This window comes from Zonotrichia leucophrys, chromosome 1, assembly GCF_028769735.1.
Source record: "Zonotrichia leucophrys gambelii isolate GWCS_2022_RI chromosome 1, RI_Zleu_2.0, whole genome shotgun sequence".
Lineage (NCBI taxonomy): Eukaryota > Metazoa > Chordata > Aves > Passeriformes > Passerellidae > Zonotrichia > Zonotrichia leucophrys.
The window spans coordinates 76,598,085-76,611,482 of NC_088169.1; the positions used below are offsets into that span (position 1 = coordinate 76,598,085).

Sequence of the window (13,398 nt, forward strand, 5' to 3'; positions counted from 1 at the left end):
TTTGAAATCCCTTTGATTACATATTCCCAAATTGCCTCCACAGCCTGTTCTAGTGCACTACCACCACAGCAATACAGACTCTTTAATTTTAATGAAAAAAAAAAAAAACTTGGTAAAAAATTGAAAACATGAAGTAATACTAAATTTTCTTTCAAGTAGCCCAGAACACTCATGCCAAATATACACAAATGATCAAAAATAGCATATAAGAAAATCTGTCAGAGTTTATCACAATGAAAATATATATGTTTGATGTGTCATGTAGAGGTGATAAGCAGTAATTTTCCTTCAGGATGCAAGTAGTAATATATAAAATCTGCTGTGCAGTTGAAATGTGGTTTATTAAATCCAGGCAGTAAAAGAGTGATGTGTTGGCTGCCCTTTGTGCTGTAAACATTCCCAAATAGTTAGATCAGGCCTTCATAGTGTACAATTCTTTCCACAGAAATTTGAAACTCATAAAAACATTTGCATTTCTTCAAGTAAAAGATGAACCACCACTTTAGGGTAACTTCATTTATTTGTCTTAATATTTTTTTGTTTGGTTTAGGAGAGACTGTCATAAATAATGGCGAACCTTGTTCACCTAAGGTAAGATTTTCTGTTACTTTGTGCAGATAAGATAATTAATGTAACTGAATGATTTCTCAGAAAACTGACAGATGTTCTAAAAATATGGATTGCTTTATTCAAGATAGATATGAAAATACAGAACAATCAGGTATTTTCAGATAGAGAAAATAAACTACATTGAAATTGTGGGAATTCAATATATTAGAACATTTTTGAGTTAATGTCCTGTATCACAGCTCAGTTGTTATGTCATATTTTTAATCTCATCTGCATGACTTGAAATGCAGAGTAACTATTGGTTTTGGCAGAGTCAGTTTTTGCTTGAATTGCTGAGATCAGACTAAATTGCTTGTTTCGTGTTGGCTTTTGGTAAAGATAAATATTGATTAAAAATATTTGCTTAACAGTGTTTAATTGAACATCTGGTGAGTAGCTGTGATAGCCCTGGAACAAGCCATACTTTCAAGTGTTCTATTTATAAGTTCTAGAGGTCTGTTTATAACTCTTGCATAATTTTTCTTTCTTTATCTTGTGCTTATTTCAAAATTAAAGAAACACATTCTTTTACTTCTCTATCATTCTCCAGGCATAAAATGCAATTATACTAGTAATTCAGAAACCTTTTTTTGTAAAATTCCTTTGTTAACAGTTTTCTGTAATTTTTACTTTCACTTTTTAAGAGCAAAAAAACCCTGTTCAGTGCTTGCTGGTGTAGTACCAATTGCAGAAAGAAAAAACTGGAGCAGGAAAGAACAATTGTGATGAAGATGTATTCAAGTCTAAATAACTTTTGTTTTTCATTAAAATCTTGACATTTCTAAGGACCCTATTTACATTGAAAACACAATATATGAACACACTATAAACGTCTTGCTGAGATGATGAAATCATCAAACAAAGACTCATATGAAAATATGTTGCTCAGTCTTTTGACAATTACACATTTTTTTAATTACTTTTAGTAATTTCTTTAAGGGATGATTCAGAGGCATTCCCTTATTTTATGTCATATGGCACCATGGAAGAAAAACTATTAAATATGAATATACAATTTTAAAATAACAGTAATAGGTGGAGCTAATTTAATAATGCTATTATTGTTACTGTTTCAGATAATTGTGTGCCCATAAATACTGTTCCTTTATTCTTTCCCCTATAAGAACATTTAAAATATTTCTTTTACTGCTGAATTGGTATGCAAATCTTCTCAGTAGCTGCATAAGTTTTATCATGACTGCTTGTGTGCATAAGTTAAAAACTTATGCAACTACTTCCTTGACCAGTGTCTTAATAATGAATGTAGGGATTTTCAAGAGTAAAAGTACTTTGCTAATATGTGGTAAATCCAAAAGCCAAAAACAAGTTCATTAGCATTTGAGATACCTATTGGGTGTGGTGATTCCTAAAATGCAGAATTTGCAAGTTCTTGCCTCCCACTTACAGTGCTTACAAGTATAATACCTCACCAGAAATGGTGGGGGTATTTTTTTTAATATATAGAGGTTATTCTTTATCTCTGCCACAACTTTTTTCTTGTGAGGTATGGCTAAGCAGAGAACATATAATCAGTTTTGGTCTCAGCTCTGTCAATTATTGCTTGGTAAAGCTTTTAAAAACCAGGTTTTGAAGGAAGTCCTGTGAAGCAATATACTTCATTTTGACAAACTGAGCTATTTTATGTGTGCTTTATGTTCAATTTATTTCCCCCTCCATTGTTTGGTACAACAGGACACAAGGAATGTTGGAGCTGTGGAGGAACCACTCCAGGCAGAAGAGAAAAATAAATCTGCAGATATTTCAAAACACAAAGAACAATGCCTTGTACCATGTGATGCTCAAGCTAAAATTTTACGAGGGGACAAACATTACATGTGCAGTATGTATTCATAAAGAATACTTTCAGTGACGAGCTGTGCAGCGCCATGCTATGCAATCCTCTCCTCTGCTACGCTATGCTGTGCAAATTTATTTTTTAATGTTCTTGAGCACACGTGACAGCCTTGTGACCCTGCTGCCCAAACTGTGTTGTCCAGAAAATCTGGGGTACCCTGTTTTAGGGATGCAGATGGTGTGACAAAGTAAAATCATTGGTGAAGACAGGCAAATCCAAGCAGCCACACAACCCACCTAGATCTGCTATGCTCTGAATGTCAGTATCTCACTCAATTAGAGGGGAAGAGGAGGATGTCTGTTGTTCATTTAAACATCATAGCTGGGTGTGGAGGTGTAAGTGGGAGGTAATTAATTAATTAGTCAGTTACATGGGAGTAAATGTGTACTTCACCTTACTTTTATGGAGGCTTACACAGGATATTCTCTATGCACTAGCTGACAAACTATACAACAAATTATACAGTCAGTCTCTGAAAATAATTGTGCAAATTCTTGGTTTTCACATATGATTTCAAAATATATATGATTATAATATGCCATTATGATGATGATTGTGATTTTTACAATCAGAGCAAAAACCAGGAGTACTACAATGAATGAGCAAATGTAAGGCGACAAGAAGCCTTATATATATCTGTCTTTTATCATATGCATTTATATTTCTGTGATATCCATTAACTGGTTGTCCAGTTTATCTAAGGATAAGATTAATTTATTCTTCAAAACATGAGAAGATCCATCACTTCTTAAGATGTCTGTACTGCAAGCAGAAAGTCTGAAGTTGTCAGCACCTTTGGCTTTAATCTGTGGTCTCTGTATTGCTTTCATTTCACTTTTAGGTTCTGTAAGGTGAAACACCTTCAGTATTCATTTAGATGTCATAAATAAGTATGTTGTCATTTAGTCAAGAATATCTCTAGAGTTATGAAAACAAAGTGGATGAACATATTTCTTTCTGAAGGAAATTTGCAGAACTCTCTCGCTGAATATGCCAGAAGTACAAAAAAGCTGGTAAGAGACATGATGGATGATCAACAGTCTTCGCTGGATTACCTTTCTAATCAGGTACTTTTTCCTTTATAATAAAGATTTGTATTTGTTATTTCTCACAGCAGGTGTTGTCTTTCTGAGGAAAAATATGGCTCATGAAACCATTAAATTGTCATTAAACCAGTAGCATTAGAATGTTTTATCACCAGTCCTTGTACCTCTGGAATATGAGTTCCATTTCTACGAGGAGTGGTAAGCACCCCATTTCACAACTTAGTGTCATACATTGCAGCAGGGAAAGTGGAGGGCCATTACTTCATATTAGTACAAATTACTACACATCACAAAAATTAACTTCAGATTATGTTTATTAGGAGTCAGGAAAAAAATCTTTAGAATGTAAAATTTCTCTCTGCAACCTAATTAAAGAACTTTTATTTGAATTTGCAGGTAAATGAACTTATGAACAAACTTGTTCTTTTGAACACAGTACTTTTGAGAAAACATCTGGATCCACTCCCTTATAAAGCAGTTCAATCTCATGGTAAGTATTTTTCAGATGTAGGCTTGACACCTTCCCTTTTTATCTTTGTATCTTGAAAAGGAGCTAATTAAAGCAAAGGTAAGCAATTGTACATTGACATTTATCCTGTGTTAGTAACAAATAAACTTTGGAAACTTAATAAACTGTTCAAAAATGTTATCATAAATACTGCTTTAAATCATTTGCAGCTGACAACTCTGGGCATCCTATTTAGCATGCTGATTTTTATGTAAAATACCAAGTATGATTATTAGCTAGTAAGTGATCTGAGTTTGCTGAATGGTACATTCTTTTGCAATGAAATAAGGTGTGCTCTGCATCTGCAGTATCCTTCTTCAAATGGAATGTTTTTTGTGTATACTTTAAGATGGAAAGGCTTTTACAAGTCTAAATATAATATTATTTCCTCAGATAAGATATCTTTTTCACGGTCCAGGTGTTATAAATAAAAAAAAAATCAGTAAATGGACCCAGATATATAATCTTTAATTTCATATAGGTATATATCATATCTATTAAGATTAGAAAGAACTTTGTCAATACAGTGTCATTTGTACTTAGAAGCTCAATGGTGTTTAGAGAATTTTAATTTGCAAGATAAATTCATGACAAGGCATGATTTTAAAGTTTGCATGAGAAGAAAATTATATTTTAAATAACTCATGCCACCAAGAAAAGTAATATTCCTGTATTAATATGTATTTTTTAAAAACATATTTTGCTCATGAACTTGCTTGTATTCCTTTTTTTCTCTAGGTTTGGACTGCACTCATATTAAAGATACTGTTGGTTCAGTTTCAAAAACTCCAAGTGGTCTGTACATTATCCATCCAGAAGGATCAAATTATCCTTTTGAGGTAATAAATTTATTATTAGTCATGATTTGCTTGACAGTATACATTTAGAATATTTTTAATAGACTTAAAGTGTTTTCCATGACAATTCTTCAACAGGTGAATGAAAAATGTATTAAATCATCTGCACATGTCTGCTTTTCGTATAATTTTGACAAGTTTCTTATTTTCTACAAAGAAATTTAATCTCTGTCATAAGAGTCCATTGTCAGTTTTCATATGATTTGAAAAATATCAAAGAGGAAAACCCAAGGTGTTTACCAGCACCTCTTTTGGATATGGAGAAGAGCTGTTCTTTGCTGTTTTAGAGATGGAAAACTGAAGAGCAGTTGACTGACCCATTTGGCTTTTAAGACAGGACTTTTAGATTTTGAGTGATTTGGCTGTATAACGTTGCCTTCCCTTGTGATGGGACTCCACAGACGCAGTCATCCAAGTGTAGGAGCAGATGTTGGTTTGAGGAATACAAACCTTGTCTGAGTATCATTATAATCCAGCCTTGAGGCACAGGGGGATCTAAAATAGTGGTTTTCCTATCCAGTTTGCAGGATTTATATTCCTAAGACAAGGATATATATCCCTAAAAAAACCTGCAGCGATCATGCTTCCTATCACTGCCTGCACTTTATATAATTGCTCAGATTAATAGTGCTCATCTAGAAGAATGGAATTTTGGGTTAATTTCCTCAGACTAGGAATATTAAGATCCTTGCAAACACAAGGAATGTTTTGTTTTATGTGTTTATTTCCATTTCAGGCTGTTCTGTTTAGAGAAGGACTTATGCATAGTAGAAAGGTAGACATGGCACTTTCAAACCTTCAACTTTGCTATACAGGTTGAGATCATTATTTTTTGAAAAAAACCAAGGAATTTAAGCCAAGCAATAACTAGCAAAGTTTAATATCTATCTTCATGGTGTTCCTTTATATGTAACAAAGGAAGAATGAATCCCTTTATCTCTAGCCAAGTGGAGCCCTTCAAAATCCTACAAAAAGGAGCTTAAACTGGTTAAGAAAAGGTTTCAGATTTATGCTGGCATCTCAAAAGAAAAATATGAACTTGATACTGCAACCTTTGATATAAAAACCTGTCATTCTCTCCATACAATGCAGGGGGCTCAGGAATAAGATCTGTAACTCATCAGTAAGTCCCTTCCATGTAAAAGAAAGGCAAAGACGTTGCAGTGTTCACAGAACAACCATATTTGTAGTATGAGCAAAATGCAACTATAGCAAAAATGGCATTTGTTTAATAATTTCTTCTGGATTGAAGGTAATTCCAGAAATAGAAAAGAAAAATCATAGCAATTTGATTAAAAGAACAAGGTAACAATAAATAATGAGAAGAATGTTTGCAGTCATGAGTGTCTCATTTCTTGTCTGGTAAATGTTGTACAGAACTTGAAAGACAGTGCCAAAAAGCACTCAGAGAAAAAATTTCTAAAATATGTGTTCCATAAAGAATGTTATTTTAAGGAAAACTACTTAATGGGAATTCTTTCATGTGTTGAAGCATAAAAAGAATACAAGAGAAATGGTAGATAGACAAAAATATCAAGATATTTGAATATAAACAAGAAATTATAAAGCATCTTTTAGAGGCTAATAACCAAGAGTTTTAAATGTTCTGCAGACCAGCAAAATAAGAAAAAATACAGAGGTAGAAAACCATACTAAGAAACTAGAAAACAAGAAAAAACCCAACATGAAACAATTTATATCAATGAAGACCTTTGCAGCAATAAAATGTATTTTTATGCAATGGAACCTAAATTAAAATGTGTTTAGAATAATATGCATAAAGATATCAGTTAAATGAAAACTATTTAGGAAATGTGATCCCATTATTATTTTTCATGTTTGATACCTCATGTTTCCAAAAGTGAGTATAGATTTTTATGCTTAATTTGGGCTAATTGAACTCCAGATGCCAGGAGCAATAAAAATACCTAGCTTTAGTGGTAGTGGCAGGTTTCTGTCACCTCAGAAAGTTACTCTCAACTAGGCTTTTTCCTGAGCATTTATTAATGAGATGATTAAAACCAATTTTACTTTTGGAAAAATGAGCCATGACCAATTTCTGATACATTTTTCAATCAGTAAATTTAGATCAATGATATTTCTCAGTTGAATCAGACAAACTAAACAATTGTTTAGAATATACCTCTTATACACACTGCAAGTGGAAAGTGGAAGAAATATTCAGTAGAAGTATCCTCCTTCTCATTTAATTGAGCTTGTACCTGGCACAATCATGCCCTTCATACCTTTCATTATATGAGACAGAGCAAACTGTTACGCAGATTAACTATTATAAGGCTTTACAACTGCAACATTTCCATAAGGGATTAAGAAAGCTACACAGCTATAACTGTGTTTTTCTGTACCTATCTAATATTTTTATTTAGCTGGTGTATGTATTGGTGCTGTATCTAACTGGCTGATGGCCTCTCATGTAGAACCACATCCGCTCCTTCTGTGAATTACCAGCACTCACACTGATTTATATTGGATCAAAGATTGATGTTATGACCAAGTGGGATCGTCATAGTATTTCTGACTCATAATCAGAGGAGTAGCCAAGCATGCAATTATCTGCTCAAGACAGTGGATGAGGCAATGGTATTATTTTGAATGAGGTTTAGGTGTTTTCATCTAAATATTCACTTTGGAATCTTCTGTATTTCTTTTTATTCCAGTTCTATCCTCCTTGGGTGACTGAAATAAGCATGTGACTCTCCAGGGAATAAAGGTCACAATTTTTTTTTCATGCACAAAAATCTTAGTATGATTCATTTAGTATTTGTTTTGCAGGAATTGACTGAAGTATCTTACTTGAAGGTCCAAGACCCTTCAGGGTGTATTAGATCAAATTGCAGCTCTTCCTGTTGCTTTCTTGTCACTCATTGAGAAGACATTGTTAAATCACAGAGGCTCTAACTATATTGTTGATATTTTCCTGCTAAGGAGCAAGTCTGGTTTCCTGAAAAAATATCTGGCTACTGCAGGCAATGGAGGTGCAACATATAATGCTCAGTCTGACACAAATTTTTTTGAGGGTTAAACTGACTTACACCCAGTGTCACTTTTATCAGCTGGCTAAGACTGCAACTCTCTCTTTTCTGAAACATGTTTCATTTTGTTTAATTTTGTACATTTTCTGTAATGTCAAAAATATTTCATACTTTATTCCATCACTTGTGCATCGGCTTAGTGTTATCACAGCCAATATTATGTTCTGAACTTACTTTTGTTACCACAAGAAGCTTACTGGCTCACTACCTATAAGCATTTTCCAGGTTAATTCTGATATTCATCACCTTTGGAGACAAAAATGAGCCCTGTTTTCAAACATTAATTATGGATACTATCCCTTAGAACTGCATTGAATAACTTAGGGAGTGCAGTGTATAAATGTGCAATATGCTCTTTCTAAATTAGATTTCCAGACTTTATAATCCCAGTTAGAGCTGATCAAGATTTGGCACTGCAGATATACTTAGGAAAGTCAATTACAAATCTTAAGTTAGATGGGCTGAGGAGAAAACGTGCCACATAATGTGATATTCCAAAGCAGAGCAGATGGCAGCTGGACCACTGCCATTTGACATACTGCTGGACACAAATTTTAGCAAAGACTCCTAAAGACTCATAAATTTGAGAGTTGATCTTATGTATGCAGTGGTACTGCTCAGTTGCAGGCAGTTATATGTTCACATTGGGACTTCCCTGGATCGGGGCCACTTCTTATGTAGAGGTTTTTGCTGCTGAAAATTATTGTTGTATGCTGGGTTATTGCTATCACTGTTTTCCGTTTCCTCACCCTTATTAAAGGCTCTAAATTTCCCAGGCACCACAAACACATTCTCTGGAAGAAGGCGTGGTGGTGACAGAGAACATACAAGAAGTTGTTTTTATTTTGCTTTGCTGCAATAAAAGTTTATTTGGTGTTGCTACCTGTATCAATGATATGCTGCCTGATTAATACATGACATTGCAAGTTGCTTCCCTTTCATGCTATAAATGTTACAGTGACATTTATCAAAGCTTATTTATTATATCTGTTATGAGCAGACTATTACACACAGCAGTTTCTACTGGTTGAAGAAATATCCAAATCAAACAGTTCAACAAGAACATATAAGAAACTACTGCAGCTTTATTTTTTATTTTCTTAAAAGATATTTGAAAAACATGTTACTTAGCAAAACTCTGAATAGTCCATCTTTATTTAATTAAAATGTATTTTTCATAAAAACTGCTTCAAGAATGCTTAATCATGCCTATGTTTATTTTAGGTTTTGTGTGATATGGATTTTCGAGGAGGTGGATGGACTGTGATTCAGAAAAGAACTGATGGAATTGTTCAGTTTCAGAGAACATGGTCTGAATATCTGGATGGATTTGGTGACCTTACTGGTATTAATTTTAAATACTCTAAAGTGCTTCCCACATTTCTCCTGCTTTTATGTGAGCTACATTCCTCTAAATTGCGTGGTAGTTTTGGCAGTATGAAGTTCTTGTTTCTTAAAAGTTTCTTAAAAGTTTGAAGTTCTTGTTTTTACTTAAGGATTTTTAAAATCAAATCTGTTGTGTGATCTTCCTGATAATGACTATTACCCCACTAGAGTCTTTAGTTATTGCAGCCTTACAAGAGTGTTTAAAATATTATATTTTGTGCTTGAAATAATAGATTGTATTTCTTCTCTTTTCAGATTAAAAAAAGAGTGCCTTTGTTGGTTTGAATCACTCATTTCCTTAGAGTAGAGAAAAATCAATAATATTTCACCATAGGGCATGCAAAGTTATTAACAATGGAAATATTTCAGTACCCTATACCAACACAACTGTGATATTAATTTTTTATTGCCACCTTTAATCCTGCCAGACTAAACCCATTTGCTTTTTCAGAAGTTTATCTGGGATTGCAATGGAAGCGTGCAGCTTTTCTGTCCAAAGAAGTGCAGCTCATATGAGGCTACATTTATGATTTATGGAGGCAGCAAATCTTGAGAACAGAGCTTAAATTTTGAGAATAGGGTTTCTTTTTTTTTTTTTTTTTTTTTTTTTTTGCATTTCATAGAATGCTAACATTTATCATTTCTCTGTATTGCACTTAGGAGTGATACTGAGTTCTGTTCATGCAAGTGGATCTTTAGCATATCCAGTTTTTGTGGTCTTCTAGGATATATTGCAGACAAATATTTGAAATCTATCATCTGGACAATTTTCTAAAAAAATATCACAGGGAAAAAAACCATGATGCACACATGGGTTTTCTTAGGGATTTCCTAAGGAAATGGGAAGATTACTCTGTTCCTTCATTAGTCTTTCAAAGGAATATAAGCGTATCATGCAACTTTTATTACATTTGGTTCAGGAAGGAAAGTAAAAAAACAGGAACAATCACTTTGTCTTTTACAGTTTCCATTTCTAGAATATATATTATATTTCTCTTCAAGGAGAATTTTGGCTTGGACTGAGGAAGATTTTTGACATCGTAAATCAAAAGGCCACTCATTTCAGTCTTTATGTGGATTTGGAATCAGAAAATGACAAGCATGCCTATGCCTCATATGATGGATTTTGGATAGAGGATGAATCATGTTATTTTAAGATCCATTTGGGGCATTATTCAGGAAATGCTGGTAAGAACTTCCTTCTAGAAGTATTTAAAGGTAGTTTAATATGAAAAAAATGCATCCAAAAGAATAATAATTAACTTCAAAAATTTTATTTCTAATGTGTTTTTCTCTGGTATATAATGAACATTTATGCAGATAAAATTTGAATTATATGGTGATCTATTATGCCTGTAATAAAAAAAAAAATTGAATGGGATATATATATAAAATAAATAAGGGATTTGTGGGTGTTAGTGTTTATTTACCTAATGGTTCAATTATTTAGATGCCCTTTATCTCATCACAGATGTTACTGGCAGTCTTCCTGATGCTTTGGATAATTCAGAAGTGCCCAGATAGTCATGTACAAAGGATAGAGAAAGAAACTGAGTGGAACAAGGCTGTCCTACAGTGTGTAATAGTTGTTGGGTGATGCATAGACACAAATTAATTCCAGACCTTCCTTAACAGCATAAATACACTAAGCGTGCAAAGATTTGCATTAAGCATTGCATCATGTCTTATTGCTTTTTTCTGTGTTATGCAAGAATGGTTATTATCAATGCAATAGTTAATCTCTAAAAGTGTTAGCGCTTTACTCTGTATTTGTGGAAAATACTATTTCTTCACTAAGTTCTTTAGTAAGACAACAGAGACAGTAATAACTGACCTTTGTGTTTCAACAATTCCATCGTGTTTCATGACTCACTCTGGGGCTTTGGGCATGTTACTGGAAAATCTGAAGTTGCAACCCTTTTTGTTTACTTTTATCTCTTCTTCCTCTGTCTTTGAGGACAGAAGCCTTTACCTTCATAGCCAGTATGCATCGCTAAAAGCAAGGAAAATACTAAGACATTTCATTGAATTTTAACTTCTTCCATATTTCTCAGTATTTTATTCTTTTTTTCCCTGCATCTTTAGCACTTTTGCAGCTCATTAGCTGGTGCTCTTGAACTGCTTTTGAAGAATTCTACTTTTTTAATAAATTCAGAGGAAAAGTTTGTAGAGTGTGCATCAAGTAAGAAACATTTCTTCGTAAATAACTTTATCGTTTTGTTTATCTGTTGTACTTAGGTGATGCATTTAGAGGATATAGAAGAGAAGATAACCAAAATTCCATGCCTTTCAGCACGTTTGATGTTGATAATGATGGATGCAGGCCAATGTGCACTATTAAAGGACAGCCAGTAAAGAGCTGCAGTAACTTCAGTGATAACACAGGATGGTGGTTCAACAAGTGTGGCCTTGCAAATCTTAATGGTGTTCATCGCTACAGAGGGAGATTCCTTGCAACTGGCATTCACTGGGATACATGGACAATGAACAAAAAGCCAGTCAAAATTAAATCAGTTTCAATGAAAATTCGGAGAACCAATTATCCATATTTCCATTAACGTATGAAAATAGAAATATATCTCTCTTTGCATTTATGTGGAATGATGTATCACTACAATCATAAATACCTTTCATCTTCTCTTTAATGGTTCAGTCTTAAAACTTTGTTAGATATTTCTATAATATAGTTGTTAATTTTTATTAGTAAATGTCAGCATTTATAGTGTTCCAGTTTGAGTAAGAAGGTCCCAAGAAGAACTGAGTTTTCAGAAAAAGGATTAAGCTGAGTGTTTGTCAGCTTTTATTCAACTGCCTTTTAAAAAATCTCAGAACCAGCAGAAAAAATTATAAAAAGAAGTGTAATGCTGACTTTTGAATGTGCTCTTTCTATGCAAGATGTTTCAGTAAATTTTATTTAAAAAAAATAACATGTACCTGCCATTTTCATAGTAATATTTTGGAAAAATACTTCATCTTATGTTAAATTTCCAGCATCATCTTTTCTTTCTATATTCCTTATCAGGCAAGATAACAATTGTTTCAATGTATAAATAAGGTTTTGTATACCATAAGGGCCTGATTTTTATACAAGTAAGGTTGATAGTGACATTCAAGAGCTATGACCAATCTTATATTTCACTTTCATTGTCAATGTATTTCATAATACAATTTTGACTCTACCATTGTCTATTTCACAATTGACTACAAATTAAAACTTTTTTTCAAAGAAAACATATATTTTCATATAACCTGTGCAGTTTTAATTTTTGGATATATGGCCTGATCTTATGTTTTTCATTCTTAATGGCTTTCACTTTGTGAGTGATCATTTGGTAACGAATAAAACCAACTTAAGTTGTGTAAACACATTTAAAACTAAGGATTGTGAATTCTTTGAATTGCTGTTAGTAAAAATAGAAAAATATCAATAAAAATGTGAATATTGTCAGTACAGTGTTTCTGGAACCTAGCATCAAATCTGTAGCTAGGCATGGCATTTCTCATCTTTGCTTCAGTTTCAGCAGACCAACTCTGTAGTATCATGTGGAATGAAAATAGTTAAAAACTCAATGAATTTCCTCTTTGCTGTTTTTTATTTTAACCAAGCATAAATGCAGTGAGCAGAAACCATCATCAATTCAGAACCACCACGATTTAGGGCTTCTTCCCAAAGACTTATGTAGCCATAGGAGAAAATGAAGCTTTTAATAGGGTATGTTACATGGTTAAGGGTGAGAAAAAATTCCTCTTTTGTTGCATATTTGGCTAGCCTTTAACAGTTGGAGGTAAAAAGTTGCTAAAAGAAGGTTTCCTCTCTGCTAGAGAGAAACTGAGGACTGTCCTTACAGGAAGGCTTACAGGAGAAGCATGGTAGGAAGTAGCTTGAGGAAAAATACCACAGGCCTTGTAGAGGCATTGTGAGAAATGGTATAGGTCCTGCTCTTAGGGGAGACTGAATTCTCTGAGCGCAGTGGGGATTTGTTTTTGTCAGACACTGGAGTATTTGAAATTAAAAGTGAAGAGATTGTCTGCACACCCTCTTCACCCTTTTCAGGAATGCAGCTGCTTTGAACAGCAGCCTGGA

The 13,398-nt window shown here is 33.5% G+C and overlaps 1 protein-coding gene across 1 annotated transcript; it reads left to right on the top strand.

The window, feature by feature from the left end:
- Positions 1–489: 489 nt before the first annotated feature.
- Positions 490–11,872, top strand: ANGPTL5 (angiopoietin like 5). Its single transcript, XM_064733461.1, has 8 exons — positions 490–591; positions 2,302–2,449; positions 3,428–3,531; positions 3,907–4,000; positions 4,757–4,857; positions 9,153–9,273; positions 10,317–10,502; positions 11,553–11,872. Exons 1-8 carry the CDS (start codon positions 490–492, stop codon positions 11,870–11,872), a joined length of 1,176 nt encoding a protein of 391 aa, XP_064589531.1.
- The last annotated feature ends 1,526 nt before the right edge of the window (positions 11,873–13,398 follow it).